The following is a 25624-nucleotide window of genomic DNA, read 5'->3' as shown; positions in this document are numbered from 1 at the left end:
TGCCCCTAGCTTGCGTGTAGAATGCGCTCTAGGGGGAACTGTTAGCGTTTCGACTTTATATAGCATATTTGTATGCACTTAACTATCCATCTGGCTATACCTGATTTTGGGATAGGGTTACCTTTGTGTTGAGGTGAGAAGGCAACAAACAATTGTTTTGTCTTTCAAAATGTTTTGGTTCTGTCTATGTAATATAGCAGAGCCCTTTTGACGTCAAGGGTATGCAGGGCCCTTTCCGCTACTGTTTGTGGGTTCTGAAAGAACACTAGCAATTCTATAGTTTGATTTATATGGACATGTGATACCACCTTAGGCATGAACTTAGGGTTTGTTCCGAGAACTACTCTATTTGTGTGTACCTGAATGAATGGCTCTTGAATAGTTAGGGCTTGCAGCTCACTAACTCTTCGAAGGGAAGTGATGGCAATAAGGAAAGCCACTTTCCAGGTAAGAAACTGTAGCTTGCATGAGTGCAGTGGTTCAAAGGGGGGTCCCATTAGTCTGGTTAAGATAACGTTTAGATTCCAGACCGGTGAAGGTGGGTGTCTTGGAGGAATTACGCGTTTAAGACCTTCCATAAACGCTTTAATTGCTGGCACCCTGAATAGTGAAAGGTGCCGCCTGTTTTGCAAATATGCTGCTAACGCAGCTAGGTGTATTCTGATGGAAGAAAAAGCTAAATTGCATCTTTGGAGGTGCAATAGGTAGCAAATGATGTTTTGAGTGGAAGCATCAAGCGGGTTAATGTCATTGTTATTACAGTAAATGACGAAACGTTTCCACTTTGCTGCATAGCAGGCTCTGGTAGTGGGTTTCCTTGCCTCTTTGATAATATTCATGCAGTCTGGAGGCAAGTTGAGGTACCCAAATTCTAGGATTTCAGGAGCCAGATCGCTAGGTTCAGCTGTTGGGGGTCTGGGTGTTGGATTTCGCCATGGTTCTGCGTTAGAAGACTGGGTGTTAGTCGCAGTTTTTGTTGAGGCACCACTGACAGTTCTAGGAACGTCGTGTACCATGGTTGCCTTGCCCACGTGGGAGCAGGGGGAAAAGCGTACGCAAATTTGCCTGACCAGTTCATCCATATCGCATTGCCTTGCGACTGCGGATGTGGGAACCTGGCGGCAAAGTATTGGCATTTTGCGTTTTCGCTTGTTGCAAACAGATCTATTTCCGGATGTCCCAACTTCTGGAAGAATGGTTGGAGCACTTTGGGATGAATTTCCCATTCGTGCATCTGTTCGCTGTGCCTGCTGAGGAGGTCGGCCACCTGGTTGTCTTCGCCTGGGAGGTGTTCTGCCATGAGAAAAATGTTCCTTTGAATAGCCCATTTCCACATTGCTTGAGCTAGGTGTGACAGCTGTGGTGAGTGTGTTCCTCCCTGTTTCTGAATGTAATACATAGCTGTCATGTTGTCCGTCCGGATCAACACAGATTTGTTCCGTAAGTGAGTTGTGAAAGCTTTTAGTGCTAGAAAGATGGAGATTCGTATGCATTTTCTTTTGCTGTACAGTCCAGAGTCCCTGCAATGTGTAGTGTAGGACATGGGCTCCACATCCTAGCAGGGATGTGTCCGCTGTTAACACTATTTGTGGGACAGGCTCTTGGAACAGTTGACCTTTGCAAAGGTTTTGTGGATTCCACCAATGCAGAGAGTTGTATGCACGACTGGTCACCAACACTAGGTCTTTCAATTGGCCGTGAGCCTGGTTCCACTGCCTTGCTAGGCATTCTTGTAGCGGACGCATATGTAGTCTGGCGTGAGGGACTATAAATATGCATGAGGCCACCATGCCTATTAGTTGCATAAACACTCGAGCTGGTAGTGAGTGTTGGGGTCTGAACTCTTGTATCAGCGTCTGCATTCCCTGGAATCGTGCTGTGTTGGGATATGCTTTTGCTGAGAGTGTATCTATTTTCACTCCCAGGTACTGTTGGACGTGGGAGGGTTGTAGGTGTGACTTTGGGTAGTTTAGTGAGAATCCTAAACTGTGTAGCAGGTGTATGGTCTTTGACATGTTGTCGGCACATTGCTGGGCTGTTGGCGCATGTATTAGCCAGTCGTCCAGATAAGGGTACACATAAATGTGTTGCCTTCTGAGATATGCTGCTACTGTAGCTAGACATTTGGTGAACACTCTTGGAGCTGTTGTCACTCCAAATGGCAGGACCTTGAATTGGTAATGTTGCCCTTGAATGGCGAACCTCAAGTACTTTCTGTGAGCAGGGTGTATTGGTATATGAAAGTACCCATCTTTGAGGTCTAAAGTTGCTAGGAAGTCTCCCTGACGAAGCAGAGGCAAGACTTGCTGAAGAGTGAGCATTGTGAAAGCGCTCTGACAGAATGTAGAGGTTGAGGGGCCTGAGGTCCAAGATCGTTCTGAGAGACCCGTCCTTCTTTGGAATTAGGAAGTATAAGGAGTATACTCCTGTTCCTTGATGTTGCAGTGGGACTGGTTCTATGGCCCCCTTTTGCAGCATATTGATGACCTCTTGCTGAAGGAGCGTTATATGTTCTTGTGACATAGGGCGTTGCACAGGTGGTATGTTGGGTGGAGTTGAGGTGAGCTCTAGGCAATAGCCATGTTGGATAATTTGCCTGACCCACTTGTCTGTGGTGATGTTTAACCAGACTTGTTGAAATTGTTGTATTCTTCCCCCGACTGGTGTTATGTGGTCTGGGGGGAGTGTCAAGAAGTCACTGCTTTGTGTTAGTGGAGGATCTATTTGCATTGCCTCCACGACCTCTGCCTTTGGTATTGTTTCCTCTATAACCACCCCTACTGGTGTTTTTGTTATATGTGGATTGTGTGTTAGTCTTGTAGTTGGAGGATTGCTGTGATGTTCCCCGCACTCCTCCTCTATAATTGGAGCGACGAAAGGAGCCCAGGTGTTGTTGGGACTGAAGTGCTCCCATGGATTTTGCAGTGTCTGCATCTTTTTTCATTTTGTCCAGAATTGAATCAACAGCTGGACCAAATAAAAAATCTGGGTTAATTGGCTGGTTAAGGATTGTAGATTGGAGTTCATTCTTAAAGCCAGATATACGAAGCCATGCGTGTCGCCTTATTAGCACGCTGGTATTAATGGATCTGGCAGCTGTGTCTGCTGCGTCTAGTGCACACTTAATAGATGCATTGGTGATGAGCTTTCCTTCTTGTACAAGTTCATCTGCCTGCTGTTTGTAGGTATCAGGCAAGTGTTGTAGGATTTCTTCCAAACTGTAGTAGTGCGCCCTATCATATCTGGCCAGCAATGCCTGTGTATTGGCTATTCTCCAGGAATTTGCTGCCTGAGCCGCTACTCTCTTGCCTGATGCTTCAAATATTTTAGATTCCTTGTCTGGAGGTGCAACCTCACCAGTAGTCTGTGAGTTTGCACGCTTACGTGCGTTTGACACCACTAAGGAATCTAGGGGCAGCTGTCCTTTGATGTATGTGGGATCTATAGGTGCAGCTCTGTATTTTTTCTCGATTCTGGGGTTTATGACCCGGGCTCTAGCAGTGTCCTAAAAATGTCGCCTGCGTGTTTTAACACCCCTTTTAGCATTGGGAGTGTTTTAACGTGTCTCTCAGATGTTGTAAGAGTATCAAATAGGAAGTCTTCCTCATTAGCATCAGAGTGCATATCTACATTGTGGTAGGTTGCTGCTCTATCCAACAGAGAATTAAATGCTACTGTATCCTCTGTGGGTGATGGCTTAGTAGGGTATACTGCAGGGTCTGAAATGGGCAGAATCCCTTCAGTTTATGGTTCCCCTCCTGTACCCCATGGCTGTGTGTCAGGCTCTGTATCAGGGTTTTGTGGGTAACCAAAACCTACATCTGCGTCCTGATCTTCATCAGGGTTGTAATCAGAGCGTGTTGGAGAATAAGGGGTAGTAGGCATAGCAGGAGTGATAGGTTGAAAGAGGATGGGAGAGGTAGCACAGTCTCTCTTCTTCTTTAGAGGGATTTTGGAAAAGTCTTCAGTTGGTAGAGGCCTTTCCTTTTTAGTATAGACAGTCACTTTTCCAGTTATTGGATCAATGTAGTTTTTTGACTGGCTGTCTGTGGAGGGATCTGGGTGAAGAAGCTCCTCTTCCACAGTTTTTGTTTTTGGTTGGGTATCCTTTGCCTTTTGTTTTTTCGGGTCGATGGTCTTCGGTACCTCAACTGTTTTAGGTGTTTGTATTGCCTTTGGTTGTTTTTCAACCGGTTTCGAGGGTTGAACGTCTTTTGTTGGCTTCACAACTTTTTTCGGACCGAGCGGCGTTGTCGGTTTGACAGTCTTTTGATGTTGTTTTGGAGCCTGCTGTTTCGGGTCGACGCCCTTTTTCGGGTCGATGGGCTTCGGCTCGACCGATTTCTTTTCGTCCACCGTCGGTTTTGGTTTCGGTTCGACAATAGGTTTGGGGGTAGGCTTTGTCCTGTCGTCGACTTGTTTGTTCCCCTTGTCGATATCGGAGGCTGATTTGCTCGATTCGACGTGCTTCTTGGGGGTCGATTTGGCGTGTTTTTGTGTCGGATCGACGTGCTTTGGCTTTGATGTTGGCTCTACGGCCTTTGGCTTGGAGCTCGACTCGACTGCTTTTGTCTTCGATGTCGGCTCAACGGGTTTTGATTTCGATGGTACTGTGGCCTTCGGGACGACGCCTTTAGGCTTCGATACCTTCGGGTCCACGTAATTTGGTCCGAAGACTGTACTGTCGACTACTTTCAGTTTCGATGGAACCGATGTTGCGTGACGTGTCTCAGAGTGCTCTTTCGATATGTTCTTAGCCGGGCTAGATGGCGGGGCTGTAAAACGAGGTTGTTGGTCTTGGCTAAGGCCGGCTGGCGATGCCTTGACCCGAGTCTCTGATAGAGGTGTAGTATTTATATGGGGCGGTGTACTCACGGTTCGCCCCTCGCCGTCATCGGAGTCGTCTTCAACTGCGACGATATCCTGATCATAGGCTTCGAGATCGACGATTAGTTCTTCCTCTTCGGGGTAATATTCGGAGTCGGGCTCCGAGTATTGTTCGTCGTCTCGGTCTGAGTCGTCGGCGCTCTCTAGATCTTCTTCGGCCCCGAAGATGTTATCGGGCTCTGGCGCCGATCGTTGCATCTCTAGCCTCGCCGCCCGTCAATTGCGAATAGTCTTTTTCGAACGGAACTGGGCACAGGCCTTGCAACTATCCTCGTTGTGGTCTGGAGACAGGCATTTGTTGCACACTGGATGCTTGTCTGTGTGCGGTAACTTCGAGTTGCACTGAGGGCAGTACTTGAAGGGACTTCGTTCCATCGACGATCGGTCCACGTGGTGTCGAGAAGGCCTCACGGCCCGATTCGACGACTGGAGTGCAACCGAGATGTTAAAAGTGTATTGCCTTTTGGCCTCTAAAGAAGTTTTTCGATTCCGAACTTGGAGAGTAGGAAAGTACATCCGAACCCAATGGCGGAGAAAAACAATCTGGGGATGGAGAGGATGCCCATGCGCACTGTAGTCCGAGGGAGGAGCCACCTATCTCGTGATACTTCGAAGACTCTTCCAGGACAACAATATGCAATCATCCGGACCCAACACTAGGCGGCGATCTATGCACAGATATGAATTCAGCAGCCCACATGCCTCGAACATATCGTTACCGAAGGTAAGTAACTTGTGCATCTGAAAGAAACAGGTTAGTGTTAGATTCCTTACCTTAGAATAGATACCCCAGCAATACCAACCCCGGTGGTGGGTCTGCGAACCAAGATCACACCAGAAAGTCCTGGAGAACGGAACGGCCGAAAAAGCCATATCTCCGGACTTGGCTGTCCAGGCAGTAGGGTCTAGCAAACGTGTGCAGCGAGGCCCACATAGCTGCCTGACAGATGTCCTGCAAGGGGACTCCCCGACCCAGGGCAGTAGTAGCCGCCGTGGCCCGAGTGGAATGGGCACGTGGCCCCACAGGAGGCTCCTTTTTAGCCAGTGTATAACAAGCCTTTATGCACAAAACGACCCATCGAGAAATGGTTCATTTGTGCACCGCCCATCTCTGGCTCAAAGGGAGCACACATCAGAAAAGTAAGAACTAGATTCAAGTCCCACTGAGGCATCACAAAAGGAACAGGAGGAAACATGTGCATGATGCCTTTCAAGAATCTATTTACAACAGGGGACTTGAAAAGGGATGGCTGATCTGGAAGCCTTAAAAAGGCAGAAATGGCCGAAAGATAGCCCTTGATAGTGCCTAGAGCAGAGGGGCAGAAAGGGGATCCACAGCCTTTGCTGTGCACCATGCCACAAACTTATTCCACTTGCAGGCGTATATCGTCTTAGTGGAGGGATGTATGACGTTATTACAACGCATGCCTTTACGATGCAAGTTTTACAACGCAAGTCATTACAACGACTTGCGTTAGGGGGCGCTGGTTAGTGAATAGTTTAATTTACTTTTCCAACTCCAGTCCCCGTGGATAGTAGGGAAGGTGTTGGAAACTATTCCCTATCCTAGAGCGCCCCCGGCGCAAGTCGTTGTAAAAGTTGCGTTGTAATGGTTGCGTTGAAAAGGTACTTCGTTGTAAAAGTTGCGTTGTAAAGGATGTTCCCCTTAGTGGAGGGACGGCTGGCTGCCAAGATAACATTACAGACTTCGGGAGGCAGGTTGAAAGACGTCAACTGCTGCCACTCAATCTCCACGCAAGGAGGTGTAGACTGGACAGGTTCGGGTGGAAGACCGTTCCCTACTGCTGCGACAGAAGATCCTCCCAAAGAGGTAGATGGATCGAGGGATCGATGCTCATACTGAGTCGCTCGGGATACCATACTCTTCGAGCCCAGTCCGGAGCCACAAGGATGACTTGGGCCCGGTCGCGCCTGATCTTCTTCAACACTCTGGGCAGAAGTGGTATAGGCGGAAAGGCGTACAACAGACCGCAACTCCACTTGCGACGAAAAGCGTTGCCTCGCGAGTGCCGCCTTGGAAATTCCAAAGCGCAGAACTGATGACATTGCACGTTCTCTTCTGTGGCGAATAGATCTAACGAAGGCTCTCCCCATTGCTGAAGAGACCTTACGCCACGTCCGAGTTCAGACGCCATTCGGGATCCATCATGCGCCGGCGGCTGAGTTTGTCCGCCCTGGCGTTCAAAGAACCTGCCAGGTGTTGAACCACCAGGGACATGTCCTGATGTTCCAGCAAGCCCAGAGGCGCAGAGCCTCTTGGCAAAGGGTCCACAACCCCACCCGCCCTGTTTGTTGCAGTACCACAGGGCGAAGGTGTTGTCGGTGAACACCTGCACTACTCTCCCCATGACAGAAGAAAGGAATGCATTCAGTGCAAGTCGGATCGCCGAAGCTCCTGAAGGTTGATGTGGAGCTTGGACTCCGCCGGAGACCAGAGGCCTCTGATCTACGCCTCCCTCATGTGGCCTCCCCATCCCTGAAAGGTCGGACTAGGAAGGCTTCGAAGTGGATGCAGCGGGGTGGAGGTGGACTGACCCGCCCGCTGGCCCCCTGAACCGCCTCGACAGTTACCACGTCCGCGACCACGCTGAGGTTGTTGCTGCTGTGGTCTGTGGCTCTGGGAACGCTGTGGGGCGCCCCTTCCGAGGCCACGAAAGGAACGAAAAGCAGAAGGTGGAGGAGGCCGAGCGGTCAACAGGCCCAAGGACTTGGCCGTAGCTCAGGAGTCCTTGAAGCTCTCCAACGCACTATCTGCCTCATGGCCAAAAAGGCGAATGCCATCAAAGGGCATGTCCATCAGAGTCTTCTGGACATCCCCTGAGAAGCCAGTGGTTCTCAACCAGGCGTGGCACCAAAGCACCACCGTCGTGGAAATGGACCTGCCCAGTGAGTTGGAGGTGTCTAGCCCACAACGTATGGTGAACTTTGCTGCATCTCTCAGGGCCGCAATCGCCTAGAAAGAACTACCCGGGCCTCCATTGGGCAGTTAGGCAGCACCTGCGCAACCGTGTCCCACACAGAGTGGGTATGACGGCCCAAGAGGCATGCAGTGTTCACCGACCACAGCCCTAAGCTGGCAGATGAAAACAGTTTCTTACCAAACTGATCTAGCTTCTTGGATCCCCTATCCGGAGGTGCGGTAGGGAACGCGCTCTGGGATGTAGAGGCTTGGACAACCAAGCTCTCAGGGGTGGGGTATTTGGTAAGGAAGAGGGGGTCACCCGGAGCCGGGCGATGGCATCCGGGCACGTTCCTACCCACAGGAGCCCCTGTGTTGGGCCTAGACCAGGCGCCCAAAAGAACATCTGACAGTGCTTCATTAAAAGGCAGCAAGGGCTCCGAAGAGGTAGCCGCTGGTTGGAGCACTTCTTTCAGGAGATTAGTCCGGATGGCCACCGTAGAGAGTTCGAGGTGGAGAGCCTGGTCCGCCCTACGCAACACCACTGCGTAATTGGCTCCCTCCTCTGTAGCCACGGTAGGAGGAGACAGCATGCCAAGGTCAGGCGAGGTGTCAAGACCACTGGCCTCCCCCAAATCCTCTGCCCAGTCCGGATCATAAGCACAGTCCTGTACTAGAGGGTCTTCATCCCCTCCCAGTCCTCCCCTTCCTCCGAAGTCTGTGGAACAGGCTCAAAATAAGGAGGAGGGACATAGGGCACAAAAGGGCCCATCGGCGTCGGCATCGGGCGACGTCGATCCGGCACTGTGTCCGGGTCGGGGCTGAACCTAGGGACGTCATTGTCTCAAAGAGCGGGCGACGTCAGGAGCGGTGCCGCGGAGATCGGCGCTGGTGGAGGTGTCACGAGGTCAACCAGCGTCGATCGGGATCCGATCCGGGATCCTTGGGGGCCTGCGGTGTCGGGGCCGGAGCCGCCGGTGACACCGGAGCCGTCGGAGATGGTAAAGAAGGACCCCCAGTGGGGCCTGCGGGACCCGCAGGTTATATCAACCCTAGCACTTTGCATCTAATTTGCCCAGCACGACCCTCCTCCTGCCCTGGGCTACATGCGGATTTTCTACACATGTTCTGGGGATGCCTTAAAATAGATGCATATTGGAAGCCAATATTGAACTTTCTAAAATGGAGTGGCGAAGTGAGCTAAAGAACGATGATGGATACAACCCAGATCTGTGACTGGGGGAAAGTGTTTCAGCGCTCCGTCCATCAGCTCCTTGTGTAAGGGTAATTTCCTTATACAGATTATAAAAAATAAAAAAAATAAACTGAGTAGGAAGTACCTCCTGCTGGGCGTCGTACTGGCCAAACGCAGGATTGCCAAGAGATGGATGTCCCCCCATAGCTTCAACAATTGCAGAATGGATGAGAGATATGGCTGAATGGGCAAAGGCTGAGGAGTGTCACATGCGTAAAACGTGCAGGGATCGTAAGCATACAGGCCTGGGCAGCAATACTCACAGAACTACTGGATCCCTCAGATGTTCTTTCCCCTTGAGCATGATCGTCGAGTGGAGTTGGGGAGAGCATACTATCTAACTGAGAAAAGGGACGAGGAGGGTTTCATAGTACTTTATTTAATGAGGTGAATCTATCATCTTCATTCCTCCTACACTGTACATGGTTCGTCATGTAGTATTTAATCCAGCCTGTGGGGAAAGCGGGTGGGGAAAGCGCGGGGGGGTCAGTTTTTTTTGTCATTTTACATGGATGTCCTGAATTGTTCTTGTAGTATGCAATATTGTTAGGTTTTTTTGAGCGGATGCCTATAAAAACTCATACAATCAGAAAAAAGATAATGTCCCAATCCACTAAGCTGCTCTCCTGTTCACATTTCTACGCAAATAAGAAGGTGCTGAACGTTTCAAAGTCTGCAAATGGCACGGAACACCCCACGGGCAGACATCTATTATATTAGCAGCCCCCTCCATTCCAAAACAAAACCCAATAGTAGGTAACTTACTAGCTGGATGGACTGGCAGCAAACATAATGCTGACTTAATGTCTGCCTTTAACAGCAGTGTTCCATGCACTTACTCCTGATCAATACCTCTGCTGCCTCCACAAAGTCTTTCTTGTCAGTAAAAGAATTCAATGAGCTACCTTCTGGGAATGACAGGTGAAGAGTCATTCACAATTCTCCTTGTTCTTTCTTTGGTAGCAATCCTCACATGAAAATGCTGAAATTGTGAAATGGGGGCCCCTGGAAGGGGCCAGCCATGTGGCCCAAGTCTAACTCCCTGCCAGTTTTTTGCTTTGAAATGGTAAGCATTTCCTTTGCCGATATTAGGTTGGGTACTATGAAATTCTTGACTGGCACTGGTATCCTCCGAGCTGTTCCTTCCTGTACACTGCTTACCCTCATCTGCTTGTGCTCTATTGCCCTTCAACTTACCCTCTAAGCTGTCCACACTTATCTGTCCACCTTCTCACACTTCAACTGATGTTCGGAGCATCTAGCACCCCACTTTCTTCACTTCCTCTCCCAGGACCCTAACTACCGGCTTGTTTGGCGCATATTCCTTTTTTCCATGAACCCCATACTCTTTTGTCTCAACCCCACTCTATCCCCCAGCTTCTGGGCCCCTCTTCCCACTTTGCCTGTAACAAAGTACCCCTTGTGAGTCTCCTGCTCTGACAAATCCCCTATTTCTCCTACCTCTCCGAAATCTCTGTCCCTATTTCCTCCCCCGCATTGTCTGTACACTGCCCATGCCATGACCATCATGCCTGGTCCTCCCCCGCCTTCCCTTCCATCTCCTTCCTCAAGCTCCTTTTTATCAAGCTTATTCTGCCTCCTGCAGGTCTGTTTATCATTAGCCTTCATCCCCATCAGCGCACATTGATTGGCCTTCATTTCAGCAACTTGTGCTGTGAGCAAGGATGTCAACTACTCCATGCCTTGCAAACAGCCCACTCCTCTTAAACCTAACTGGTGTGCCCACCCAATCCCCATTTGTAATTTTCCCCTCCCTGCGTTTCTGCCTTTTGATTTCTGGTAGCCGCCCCCTTCCTCACTGTTTTGCCCCCCTACTTTCTTTTCTGTATCTCTATCCTCTGCTTCCTGGTGGACCAGTGTTCCGATCCACCCCTCCTTCTTAAATCCCACTCTTCCCCTAAAAACTCGCTTTTTCTTACACAACTTCTCCCTAGCGGACTGGATTAATGACTCGGTGAAAAAATGCTTTAAGATACCTACTATGAAAACTCAATGTCATCCCAGAAGAGCACCCTGGTTCAACTGCCACTTAACCTCCCAAAAGAAAATATGTAAGAGACCAGAAAGGAATTGGAGGAAAGACTTATCCCCGCTATCTTAAGATGCTGTACAAAAATGCAATCAGACAACATCACAATGATATTAAGGAAGCTCAGACAAAATACTATGCAGAATGGATCAATATGGCCGCCAACTTCCCCAAAGAGCTTTTCAAAATCGTTAAGTCCCTTACTACCATAGACCAGAGGTCCTCCTCCGCCCAATTCTTTGAGGAGAGATGCAATGAGTTTGCCACCTTCTTTAAGTATAAAGTGGAACTGATCTATAACTCACTGCACCTGAACCCCTTGACTGACTCTGAAGTCATGCTGGAAATCTTTGACAGCCCTGGTCAGCACGATAGTTCAGACCTCTCTCTTCACTTAACCACCCCAACTCTTGACTCCTTTCCGTCTGTAAGTATGGAACAGCTGGGTGTTAGCCTTAAGAACATCAAATCAGGCTCGCTGCACGAACCTGACCCCCCTCATATTCTTCTCCAAGGAGGGGAGCCAGTTTTCTCTACAATGGCAGATCTCATTTTGTTATCCCGAGCTCCAGGATAGTGCCTAACAAATGGAAGCACACCATTGTAAAGCCCTTGCTCAAGAAACCCCTTCTTTATCCCACCTCATTGGGGAATTAGCGACCCATCTCAATCTCATTGCTCCCCATTCTAGGCAAAGTCACTGAGAAACACATGAATGGCATTATCTCACAATTCCTAGAGGAGTATAATATTCTGCACCAATCCCAGATGGGGTTCCGTACTCAAGACAGCACGGAATCTGCTCTTCTCCTAGTTACTGAGAAACTTAAAATGATACTGGACCAGGGGGGTACTGCTGCCATCCTTCTTCTTGATCTAAGTGCGGCTTTTGCCACTGTTGATCACAGTATCTTGATACATAGACTAGGAGAGATTGGGATTCAGGATAAGGCAATCCGATGGCTGTCTTCCTTTTTAAGGGGCCGATTCACAGAACTAACTTACGACAAAATCCTAAACGTACTACTTTTGGTATCCACAGAAGGCATTTAGTAGTCTTAAGTTAGGATGTTGTCTTCAGTTAGGATTTTGTCCTAAGTTAAACTTAAGAGAAACTGAAGTTAAACCTGATTTTAACTTAAGACAAAATCCTAACTGAAGACAAAATCTTAACTTAAGACAAAGTCCTAACTTAAGACTTCTAAATGCTTTCTGTAAATACCAAAAGTAGTAAGTTTAGGATTTTGTCGTAAGTTAGTTCTGTGAATCGGGCCCACAGTGAGAGAACCTTCCAATGCATGGAATCAGGCTTCTTCTCAGACACTTTTAATGCCCCATATGGAGTCCCTCAGGGATCGGCACTCAGTCCCACCTTGTTCAACGTTTCTATGAGACCTCTGGCACAAATTGTAGAGCAGTTTGGACTTTCAATTATGTCTTATGCCGATGACACATGATTGGTAATTTCAGTGCCTGATGCTACCAACTCAAATCACATACATCTATTCCCATGCATGGGGATAAAAATCGCCAAATGGATGACTAACTGCAGTCTAAAACGCAACGGGGAGAACACAGAGCTAATGTTCCTGGGTATCTGCACAGACCCTTGGAAAAGGATCAGCTGTCCAGACAACCTGGGGTGCCCCCCACCCCCAAGCCTTCCATCAAGAACTTGGGAATGTGGTTTGACCAGAATCTTTCAATGGATGCCTAACCTAAAAAAACTCTCAGCCACCTGCTTCGGTATTCTCCGATTGATTTGTAAAATCCTGGACCTTCTCCCAGACCATGCAGGGAGAACGGTGATTCACACACTAGTAATCTCAAGATTGGACCGCAGTAACTCATTGTACCTAGGGCCCCCCAAATATGTAGTCAATAGGCTGCAGGTTGTTCAAAATGCGGCAGCCAGGATCATACTAAAACTTCCTGAGCGTGAGTCAGTGAAAGCCTCACTGAGCAAACTACACTGGCTCCTTATCCAATCCAGGGTCAAGTTCAAGGCACTTTGCCTAGCCCACAAAGCCATGCATGGCAGGGGTTCAGCCCTGTTATGGTCTCTCGTTTCCCCTTATCTCCCCAACAGGTCCCTGAGGTCCTCGTCTGATTCCCTAATGAGCACAAGAATGATAAAAAGAGCCAGATGGGGAGGGAGATACTGAACTCATCTGCTCCCAAAACTTTAGAACTCAATGACCATTTAATTGAGACTTCTGAAGGACCTACATAGCTTCAGGAACAAACTCAAAACATGGCTCTTTCAATGATCGCCCCTCCTCATCTATCTGTCACTCTCACTGCAGCGCCAGGACAAGCCCTTGGGCAGCTATGCGCTTTATAAATCTTATAAACATAAACATAGTTGCCCTCCCCCTTATGCCCCTTTTACCTTTATCTGACACTGGTCGCCCAGTGGCTCCACCCCATCACCTTACTTGCAAACTTCCCTCTCCGCTGCTCCCTTTGTTTTTTTTTAATCATAAGACCAATTGAGGTATAAAGGCAAACCATCTCCCTACTCCCTAAAAAATGCACTAAACATCCGGTCCTTCAAGTGGACCTCGCAAAGCACTCTGTTTCGCATGACTTATCCTCGAGTGAGCAAAGGTTGAATGCGCCATCTGGCACCCGTTGTCCTCTTATGGCCACATGCCAATTCTTCCTTGTCTGTGTGTCACGAACTAAAGAGGACTGTTGTTTTCTCTCTGGGCATTTTGAGGCTAGAGGAAAGAATGCAGCTAAGTAATCAGGTGAATCGTTCTGCTTAATGATGCATCTATGGCATACATGGAAAGAAAGTAGCTAGCATCAGCGCACATGGGTGGCAGTTACATGCAGCTCTGCTCCATCACTTTCACGGTGGTATGAAGCCACCACAGATCTGCGGATTCAGTCTGTTACCCGGGATTATCCTAAAGGTGAGGAATCAGCGGTTTTAACTATCCATCAGAAGGGACAATATTCAACATCTTTTCAGGCTCTATTTAGTATTACACATTTTGTTTAAGTTATTAAGGAACTTGAATATGGGGGATGATTCAAGCATGTGAATATACAGTAGATACAAACTCTGGAGACTGTTGACCCAAGTAAGTGACTCGTTTTTCACTTACTGAGGACCACAGTTCAATATAATGTCTACAGATTGTTTTCCCTAATACAAAAGTACTGTGCAATTCTCAAAGAGACTGTAAATCAAACATGATGTATCCAATGATTTTTACTATCACAGCAACAGTGAAAGAGCTCTTCATATTGACCTAGCTTGTGTTTAGTTTTCTATTAATTTACACACATGTAACTAAACACTAGGCAACTCTGCTTCAACCCCTCATCAGGGGTAGTAATCACTATATAATTGCAATGTTCAACAATTTCAATTGAGGAATGTGCAAATGTTTATGTATCATTTTAGCGTACGTAGTTATGGTCTTGATGTATGAGAGCAGTCATGTAATACAGTCACAATAATAGTCAACGCTGACCTACATAAACATGGGAACAAAAGGCTGTATTAGTCATCGGGAGGGCAAACCATTACCTTTCCTCCTTTTTTGATGCCATGCTGAGAAGTTTGTACATGACGTGATGGGCTCCATGTCACCAGTGCACCATTTATGCAATTCGTTTCACAAACAAATGCATACTGTGAGTTGCAGTCTTGCTGTGCTTCAATTGAATAAACTGTACTTATAACCCTTACAGCCACAACAGAAAAATATGCAGCCAATTGACATTAATTTTGCACCCCTCTACATCGGTTGCTTGTTAGAATATTAACAACAAAATTGTGTGATAGAAAAATATTGTAGATCAAACACTGATTACCAAAAATATCATGAAGGGAAATCTATACTGGTAAGTATGGATTTGCTATTTTTCACTCCATATCTATGTACACTGATGATAAACATATTGTGAGACAATGGATTTTTGCAGGTTCATCCCTACTTTTTGACTATTAGGTACTGCTATTATGACTCTAGAGTACTGGGCCCTGCTGACCAGGCCACAGTGCAAGTGCATGTACTAAAACCCTTAATAGTATATGTTTAAATGGTTGACTTCCAACTGGCATAAGTTAACTTACTTATTAGTCCCTAGTATATGGTACCAAGGGTACCCAGGGTCCTGTAAGTTAAGTGTCCCTCGTGGACTGCAGCACTGATTATGCCACCACAAGTGTGACATAGTAAAACATATCTCCCAATCGCAAACTGCTATCTCGACTTTACCATTTAAACCAATGGCAAAGCTCAAAATTTCCTTTTCAATATTTCTAAGTTACCCCTAAGGCAGGCCTACTGAACCCTAGAGGCAGGGTACATTATATTAAAAAGAAGGGCATGTGTGTTATAAACCCAACATGTCCTGACAGTAAAAACCCTGCATTGCTGTTTTTACTATGAAAAGCTAATAGCCGCACAGAAGAGTATGGAGATACACGAATACAACTCAGCTGTGCTAACTTCCAAATGGGACTACTAAATAAGGTTCTTCAAGGTATCAAACAAATTTTAGCATTAAGCCCGACCTATTACTCAAGTCAAAGTTAATGTCACTAGCTTACAAGTGGAACTTTAGAAAGATGCCCCTCTGTTGCTCAAAGTTGTCCAGTAGTTGTTTTGGATTACAAACAAGGCTTTCCTCAAGATAGTCTGCTGCCCTCCTGGAGGGAAGTGATAGCTACTCTCTGGAATGGAAACAAAGGACCTGCCAAACCTTCCCCCGGCAGGATGGCTGGAGTGGTTGTGAGCCCAAAAAGGCAAGCTTCAAAGGGGAAGCCATCTTTGAAGTGCAAATGGTAGTCACATTCAGGAGGGGCTGCTCTTTTTTTTGACAGACAGTCTGGCATCTCTGGAAGAGAGGAAAAAGCCATGGTTAGTCCGTTTTTGCAAAGGGAGTGTAGACCCTCGGTAGCCACACCTATGGGATGAACTAGGGCGCGCCACACATCGAGAGAAGGATTCTGCCATGTTGCGAGTGGGCAGAATAGTGTACCCTAGGATATCTAGATGTCATACTTCAAAGGAAGTCGTCTTCAGGATGGCTGGACCTAGCAGCCCGATTGGCTAGTTGTAATATCTTCCTCTGCTTGTGATGGGCATAAAAGTGGCATCCAGACCTCACAGTTCACCCCTGTCTTGGAAGAAGGAATGATGAAGGACTGCCATGCTGCTCCTAGGACCCCTCAATGAAAAGCTGCAGCAAAGACTGGACTGCACCTGCTGATTCTTAGGCTCGAGGAAAAGTTGCCCACAAACACCAGACAGAAAGAATAACTCCTTCATTTCTATCAGGGCCACTCCACTGACTTCTCTGATGGTTCGACCACAGGACGGGGAACTGGACTGACACTGCTTAAACCAAGAAGTAACTATTTAACTAGACCTGACTGGTCCCTGTGACTGGCTCCCTATAGGAGTTAGACTCCACAAGAGTGCTCTAATAGATGTTTTCAAGTTTCTTGTTGTGACTCACACTAAATCACGGGTCGCTGTAGATTAGAAAAATTATTGCATTAGTGAAAAGCAGTTCTTTTTAATTTATATATCCAGCCTGTTTTTATAAATTAGTGTGACAATTTTACTATGTGCCATTTTCTTCCTATTCAACTGCTTTGGCACTTCTTAATGCCTGACTGTTCTGAGCAGCAGCTACCCAGAACTGAGATATGGTTTTACAAACAAACCTGACTGGAACCTGATATGGAGTTGTCCCTTTGTTACACAGTGAGATCGCATAATCACACCATATAATACACATATGTGGAGTTAAGGATAGAAATGTATACTTAACAATATATACTTACTTCCACAATATTGTTGTAGTTGAGGTTTTCTCTCTAATATTTTTGTCAATAAAACAATAGGGCAATTTTCTTTTAGATTTAACCAGGTCACCACGGTCAAAACAAAAACAAAAAGTTTCAATTGAAGGATGATTTTTGTTTTATAACAGTCGAGAAACGATCTGTGTAATAACATAGAAACCACACAACTCATATTTGGAAGACTAGATTAGGTACCACAAGATGTAGTCTCAAATAAATACATGTTCCACAAACATTAACATAAGAATAATTCTATTTTCACCTTGTTTCATTAATTTCAGGACAATCTCCTGCGTATTCCATTCATTCCATTGGGTGCTTAATGTCCAAGGGAGATAGGAGAAAGGGAGGTTACCTCGCCCTCACGATCCAACCCTGGTTTCAGGTCTTGATAGTCTTTTCCATGATCTCACAGCATGCTTTTCATTGTTGCTGTTGTTTTATATCGACGGTGCTCTATTTTGTGAGGTTATTCCACAGCATATTTAAGGATTAACCCCTCCTGTAAATGTAACTTTGACATCACCTTAATGTAAATAATAACAAATCTTACCTGGTAGTCTAGGCGAACATACTGGACATTCATTTTAACCAGCCTCTCAAACATGGAAACCTCTAGATTGAAATTCTTTGCTAGGTCGTAAACATTGGCAGTGGGTCGGAGCTGAAAAAGGGAATACAATGAATTTACTTCTGCAATCTTTTCTTGCTGACTGTTTTCACTAAGAAACTGAACGCAGTACAATCAAGATACCCTTGTAGAGCAGGCAATAAATGCTTCAGAAGTGTGTGCCAAAGTAACTGTACAAATCAAGTACATGCATGCACAGAGATTTTTGTTTTATGAAAAAGGATCCACAAAGATGTAAAACTGGTGCAGGAGGGAGGCAGGTAGAGAAATGGGTAGATGTGAGTTTAGCCTAAATATCAGGATAACTTTTAACCTGAATGATCCCTGTCCTTTGTAAATAAATTCAAGAAGGCCTAGGCGTACTGAGCTCTCTAGCAATTGATCGAAATATGGGGAATTATAAAAGAGTGAATACCCAGGATGGAGAAAGAGACAGTATGAATCCTTAAACATTCAAGTGTGAAAAGGTGCCCAAATGAGGAGTGGTGAGGATGGTAATAGAAAGTGGCAAAAAAATGAACAAGGAAAATAAAGAATCAAGAGACAAAGGAAACAAAACAGATAAACACTATGGAGTGAGCAGAGTCTGAGTAGGTAATGCAAAGTGTGCAAGGAATACAGGATTTACATTAGTGATAGCGAGAGATATGTATGTGAGGGGAAACATGCAGTAAGAAATATTTAACACCGGATAATAATACATATATATTTTTTAATTTAACAAAAGGAAGGTTTCTTTCTGTGAGATTACCTGTACAATCAGAGACTGCATTAGATTCCTATGCATTGCTTTAACCCACCATATAGGTTTTATGCTTGGAGATTGAGTTTGCTAAAATAAACGTTTTGGGCTACAACCATAGGCTGCCTCAAATCTATTATATTGCTCCAAACCGCACAATAACCTACAGTGAAGATGCCATCAACATGAAGGTGAAAGTAGTTTCTGTTTTCTCCTAGTTTAATGTGCTCACGGTGACCCGTGTTTGCGGTACTGCTTTTGTTGTCTTGCATTTTGATTTTAACTGGTTCTGCATTCCTTAATTTTATTTTGTTTTAGTACAAACCATCTCTGTATTTAACATAAAACAGACTCTTTCTTTAAAGGGAGCTTACTTGCACTAGCGGGTATCTGTGCTCAGCGGTCAGCTTTCCCGCCCCGGTCCGAAGCGGTAGTTAGTACCATTGCGCGGAGGGCGTGGAAGGGAGAGCCAGGTACTTCCGCCTTCCGGAGTGGTTAGCGCTCTAGTCGGGGGGGGGGAGACAAGCTATTTGGGAAGCATGACAGGGCGGAAACGCGCAGCGTTGCGTGCCGCCGGCGCGCCAAAGGCAAGCCCGTATTCGCCCGTCCGGGGCAAAACCCCCTGGCCTAATTGGACAAGTACGTAGCTATACTCCCATACAGTTACTGGCGTTATGCCCCACCATTATGGAGTCGTGTAAGCACAGTATAATGGCAGGGAGTACGAGTTATAATTGTAGTTACTGCCCTTTTACGGCAGAGTCATGTTTGAAATCCAGGGAGACAGGCCAGAGGCTTAGCCTCTCTCTGATCATTTGCAGATTCCTGAGGAAACCCAAAATGGAAATTCATGACCATTTGGTAGATGGTCAGCCAGATGTGTTATTCCTCACGGAGACCTGGCTAAACGAGGATTCTGCTTCTAAAATCCTCGAGGCCCTCCCAATTGGTTATGGAATAATTAGAATGGATCGACCTATCGGTAGGGGAGGGGGAATTGCGATTATTTATAGGCTACCTATTCAGTGTTCCCTAGAGTCGGTGGAGGGGTGGATAGCGAAGTAGGCTTCTTCTCTATCATGGCATCCACAAATTATATTGTAAAAGGGGTTCTGATTTACAGGCCCCCGGGCCCGTCTTCGAGGTTTGCATCTAGTATCATTGAGCAATTGATTCAACCGGCACTGCGTTACGAGAAACTGTTGTTGTTGGGTGATTTGAACCTTCATTTTGACGAATCGTCAAACATCGAGCCGCAAGAGATCTGTCAGGAACTGGCGGCTTTACAATTGACACTCAAATCGGAGCTCCCTACTCATCAATTGGGCCACCTATTAGAGCCGATTTTTGCAACTGGGAGGCCTTATAAATGGAGCCCCCGCTACCAGTTCTGTGGTCCGACCATTTTTTGGTCTTATTCAGTGCCTGGATGCCTCGATCTCATTTACCGGAGAAGCCAGACACCAAGAAAAAGCATAGGAAGTGGGCTAGGTTTTCGCAAGCTAACTTTAGTCTGGCCCTATCACAGGGCGGGCTACCTGGCGGGACGGATATTGACTCTGCTTGTGACGCATTGGACAATCGTATCGTGGAGGCATTAGACAGTAATGCTCCATGGTCCTTGAAACCGCCTGGGAGACAACAAAAATCTGCTCCCTGGTTTAGCGGTGAACTTAGATTAGCCAAATCAGCCTGTAAACGCCTTGAAAGAGCGTGGAGAAGAAGCTTCTCAGCCCTTAGGAAGAGTGAATATAAATCTAGTCCTAAAAAGTATCATTCTCTTATTAGGAAGGCTCGGGCCGCCTATTATGAAGAGAGGATCGGGACAGCGGATAACTCGGCAAAGGATCTTTTTACAGTCTTTAAAGGGATATCTTCACTAGCACGAACTACAGCTCCTAACATCGGCTCAGTGGATTCTTGCAATTTGGTGGGCGACTTCTTTGCGGACACAGCACATAACATGAGCTTGGATGATGACGGTACGTCTGACATAGTGGAAGAAGAACGTCTTTGTGAATTTACTGTACCCTCATGTGACACTCTCAATAATGTAGCCGTAAGCATCAAGTCAGGCTCACCTAGAGGCCCTGCTACTCTCAAAGTGCTAAGAGGGAGCATTGAGATATTTGAGCCCTACATCAGATATCTCCTGGAGCTCTCTTTTACCTCAGGAACGGTCCCCAAAAAATGGAAAGAGGCGATCGTTTTTCCGCTAAAAAAGAAACCAAATGTTAGCATGAGCCAACTGGAGAATCTACGGCCTATCTCATTGCTACCGTACGTTGCTAAAATTGCAGGGAAAGTGGTTAACATCCAATTGACAGCCCACATTAGTATACACAGCTTACTATATCCTACTCAATATGGCTTTTGGGCATCATATTCCACCGAGTCGGCTCTGCTTCTTTCCACGGAAATCATCCGTAAATATGAAGATGAGGGACAGACGGTGGCCTTAGTTCTATTAGACCTAAGTGCCGCATTTGACACTGTGGCCCATCATACCTTACTACAGCGTCTTAGGAAAGGAGGTCTGGCAGGCCGAGCTTTGGAATGGCTGGAGTCCTTTTTGTACGATCGTAGCTTCCAGGTGTCACAGGAACCTTACTACTCTAAAAGTATTAAGCTGAAACAAGGGGTTCCACAGGGATCCACTTTCAGCTCCACCCTGTTTAATCGCTATATCAATCCTTTGGCAGAGATACTGAAAAATTTGGTGTCAGTGTTGTGTCACAACTAGTGGTGTCCCAAACACAAGCACATGAGAAGGCTGCCATCAATTTTTCGACATGCTTACAAGAGCTGATGTCCTGATGGCTAACAACTGCCTTAAATTGAATGGTAATAAAACTGAAGTGCTTGTGATAGGCAAAGTGCTCTTGATCTGGTCGTCAGCGTGGTGGCCTCAGACACTGGGACTGAACCCCTCCCCTTGTGTTCAGGTGAGGAATCTAGGGAGATGGCTGGACACCAAGCTGTCCTTTGAGAACCACACCAGGCGAGTGGCAGGAACATGTTTTGGAGTCTTGCGCGGACTCCGGAAGACTTTAGATGTACTGCCGATTACAGCTAGGAAACTATGGTCCACGCTCTGGTGACATCACGCTTGGATTATGGGAATGCACTGTGCCTGGGAGCTAGTACCAAATGCATACAGAGACTCCAACGCATTCAGAATGCAGCAGTGCGCCTCGTTTTAATGCTACCCAAGAGAGCCCCTTCCAACAAGGACCTAGCTTCCCTTCACTAGCTTCCGGTAAGGGAGCGAATTTAGTTTAAGGCTTTATGTGTCAGCCATCGTATTCTACAAAGAAAGGGGCACACCTACCTGCACTTCTTACTAAACCCTTATTCCCCGACCCGTCAACTGAGATCAAGTGGGATGGGGCAGGTTAGCATTGCATCTATCAGGAGAGCAAAGATGGGTGGCCGCTCCTTTCGTTTTTTATCAGCCAAGCTTTGGAATAAACTCTCCCTGGGGCTCCGGTTGGAGGCTTCGTAAACAATCTTCCAAAAAAAGTTAAAGACTTGGCTCTTTCCCTCTTTGAACTCCTCTGTCTAACCGTTTTTTGTTCTCTGTGCGGAACATGTTCGTCTTTGCACCGCAGAGAGGAGACACACTAGTTAGTGTAGCCATGCGCTTTATACATTTGTTTACCATTATTATTATTATTTTAATCCTTCTATTTCCTTCTGTAGCCATACCTCACACATTGCTCATACCTGTAAATTCCAGCTATAATATCTCCATAAAAACAAACAATTCTTACCCAACTAAATTTATGATTCCTAACTTTACTTTGACGACTGCTCTTAACTTCTTCTTGGACTTAATTCCCACATGCTCTTTCGCTCTCCAAAAGTCCAGTCTATCAACTTTGTTTATGGCATCTCCCTCCTTGGGTTCCCTTTCATTTTCATATTCTCTTCTTTCTCCTGTGTATTTGTTTTAAATGTACCGAAGTTCTTCCCCACACCTGTCATGTGTTATCTTGTGGTACAACCCTAGCTGCAATTCCTCCTAATCTCCCAATTCATCCCTGTACTTCCAAGCCCTCCGTGCGTCAATCACATTTTCACACATTCTAACTATTAACTCCAAAATACTGGGAATTTTTAAAACATCCTATCTGTACTGCTTCTAGCTCGCATTGTTTTCTTCTTCTTGCTACTAGTCCTCTAACTGTTTGCATTTCTTCTTTATTGTAAGTACCATTAGTTTATTTATTGTTAGCCATTTGGTAAATTGTCAGAAATTGGCATTCTAATTGATAGAGGTATGCACCCTGTCCATTCAGGAACCACAATTCTAGTCAGGATAAGTGTAATACACACTAAAAGCTTACCTCTGATCACCATCTGGTAGCTTGGCACAGAGCAGTCAGGTTAAACTAAAGAGGCAATGTGTAAAGTATTTGCACACACACACACACACACATACAGTTAAAACACCACATATGTACTCCACACCAGTTTAGAAAAAAAGCTTATATTTATCTGAGTAAAACAAGACCAAAAAGACAAAACTCCAACATACACAAGTCAAGTTATGAGACCCAATGGCGGAAAAAAACAATCTGGGGATGGAGGCGATGCCCATGCGCACTGTAGTCCAGGGGAGGAGCCACCTATCTCGTGATACTTCGAAGACTCTTCCAGGACAACAATGTGCAATCATCCGGACCCAACACTAGGCGGCGATCTATGCACAGATATGAATTCAGCAGCCCACATGCCTCGAACTGAATTTTACAAGATTAAATTAAAATGCAGCGCTTAGAAATTAATAGCTCCAACTGGGGCTACCTGGTCACACTTGACCGGGGAAAGTCCAAAAGTTCAGTCCAACCGCGATGGAGCTTAGGCCGAATACAAAAGTCACAGAGACCCACTATCAGTACTTTGGATCCCTTGATGCTTGGGGACGGTGTGTTGAAAAATGAAGGGGCTGCGTCGCTGTCGCAGGCTATGCATTGGTTCCGAAGTCGGGCAATGGCGTTGATGCATTGACGTTGAACCGCTGGGCTGAAGGTGAGGCACTGGTGCGAAGCCACGCAGATACGGAAATGCATCAGAGTCAGGGCGCTGCAGAAGTTAGTGATGTGTTCTCCAAGACTCAAGCAGCAGCGGTGATTCGGAGGTACTGCATTGTTAGTCAAGATCGTTGCATCACGCATTCGGAGAGTGGTGTCCACAGCTTTGGTACAGGCAGCAGCAATGCATCGATTTTGCAGGGACATCACACGTTCCAAACAACGCTTTGGGGTTGATGCGTTGGTTTTTTGGGTTGCAGTACCAACCACTCATTTCCAAGGACCGAGGATGGATTTGGCACCACTTGGCATAGCACGACTCACAGCAAAAAAAGCCCAGTTGCTGGTAGCAAGATGCAGGTGAAGTCTTTGATATCCCTGAGACTTCAGTACCAGGAGGCAAGCACAAACAAGCCTGTGGAGAACCTTTAGAGATGCAGGATGTAGAGACTAAAGTCCAGTCCTCTCAGCCAAGAAACAGCAGGCTAACAAAGCAAAGCGAGCAGGAAAGTGGCAGCGTGAACACAGGGAACACCCAGAAGGGACCTCATGCAGGGACCTCATGCAGTTTTGTACGAAAATCATTGAAACGAAAAGTAATACTCGTCATGAGGGACATTTAAATCATGTTCATATTTTTGATTTTTTTACATTTGAATTCATTAATTCAGTGGAAACTTGTGGATGTATTTTGAAATGTTTATTGATGAATTTATGTTTATAGAAATACACTGGTTGTATTATGTTGTTAGTGAGGGTGAGAATGGAATAAGATTGGGCATGCACACTCACAGGTGGTAGGGATTCGTTTTTTAGTGTTCTAGGTGGGCATGATTACACTGATAGGTCACACAATATCTCTTTAAGGCTCATAGTTTAAATTGGGACTGAGTCGCGGGGTCAGGATCAGCTTATTTTGATTGGCTATTAAGAGTGGGTATTCAGGTGGGAGAGTTTAGTAGCTTTACTTGACGACGAGAGAACACACATTCACAGCAGATGGAGAGAATACGAAAGAGGTGATAAGGTTACCGACCGTGGCTTTTAAGGTAGATTGGTTTTAGATCATGGTTTCTGGAAAGGGTGGTTGACATTAGGATTTAGGCAGGTAACGGGGATGCGGGTTGGGTTTTCAGTTTTGTAAAGGTAAGGGCCTCTTGTGTACTAAAAGGAACGTTTTTTTCTCAATTGTTGCAGCTCTGTCTGTTTCTTGGAGCACTCGTTTTAGGTTGAGTTTTTTAGTACGTAAGGGGGAGCACGAGTATGTTCAGATCAGCATGTTTTTTTTAATAAAAGATGCTGGGTGGGATTGAGTAATGGTTAATTATGTGGGGAGTTAATAGTATATGTAAGTAAATGTCAAATGTATTTTGCTTTCGAACAGTTGGCTTAGATGTCCTTTTTTGTTATTTTCCTTTCAGTTATCCCTGACGAAGGACTAAAAAAGAGCCTGAAATGCATTTGTTGGATCTATGTGAGGTTACTTAGTATGAACTGTTCACCTCTACTTGCCAATGCTGAAGCCCGGATGGGCACTCCGAAGGCAGCTGAAAACTACAAAGTAAAGTACTACTGTGGAATCTCGCTGTCCTCGCAGTGGTTCTGACTGGTTGGACTAAAGGTTTGGATGAGCTTTGGATAAAAAATTGGTGTACTATTGGTTTAACTTTTAAAAAGTGGCATTTTCAGACCAGTAATTTAAAAACTGCCTTCACTAAAAGATGTATTTATAAATTGTGAGTCCAGAGACACCAAACATTCTTCTGGTCTTTTCACAATTGGAAGTTACACTTGTAAAGTGTTACAAGGGAGCTCCAATGCTAACCTATGGGAAAGATTGGCCCTGCAGTACTGAAAAACGAATTTACCAGTTTTTCACTTCCAGGACACGCAAAATTCTAAAGTACATGCCCTACCTTTTAATTACACTGCACCCCGCCCATGGGGCTACCTAGGGCATACCTTAGGGGTGACTTATATGTCCAAAAAGGGAAGGTTTAGCCCTGGCAAATGGGTGAATTTGCCAGGTCGAAATGTTTAAAACTGCACACACAGGCTCTGCAGTGGCAGGGCTGAGACATGTTTGAAGGGCTACTCAAATGGGTGGCACAATCAGTGCTGCAGGCCCACTAGAAGCATTTGATTTGACCATGGCATTTGTAGTGCACTGTACTAGTGACTTATCAGTAAATGAGAAATACTAAGCATGGAGAAACCACATGGCATTACTATTTAGACATAGAGCACATGGACTTTAGCACTGGTCA

General features: G+C 46.0%; 1 protein-coding gene across 2 annotated transcripts in view; it reads right to left on the bottom strand.

Annotated features, from left to right (window-relative positions):
* LOC147722733 (NFX1-type zinc finger-containing protein 1-like) overlaps positions 1–25624 on the bottom strand; it is a 1249199-nt gene that overhangs the window by 119725 nt on the left and 1103850 nt on the right. For both annotated transcript variants that reach the window (XM_086965207.1, XM_086965208.1), the window contains one exon: positions 17502–17612. In XM_086965207.1, the coding sequence (XP_086821333.1) occupies positions 17502–17612 (111 nt within the window). The remainder of the gene's footprint in view (positions 1–17501; positions 17613–25624) is intronic.

Source organism: Lissotriton vulgaris, chromosome 4_1 (assembly GCF_964263255.1).
Source record: "Lissotriton vulgaris chromosome 4_1, aLisVul1.2, whole genome shotgun sequence".
NCBI classification, from domain to species: Eukaryota; Metazoa; Chordata; class Amphibia; order Caudata; family Salamandridae; genus Lissotriton; species Lissotriton vulgaris.
Note: the sequence above shows the minus strand (reverse complement) of the source record. Positions and strands in the feature narration are given on the sequence as shown.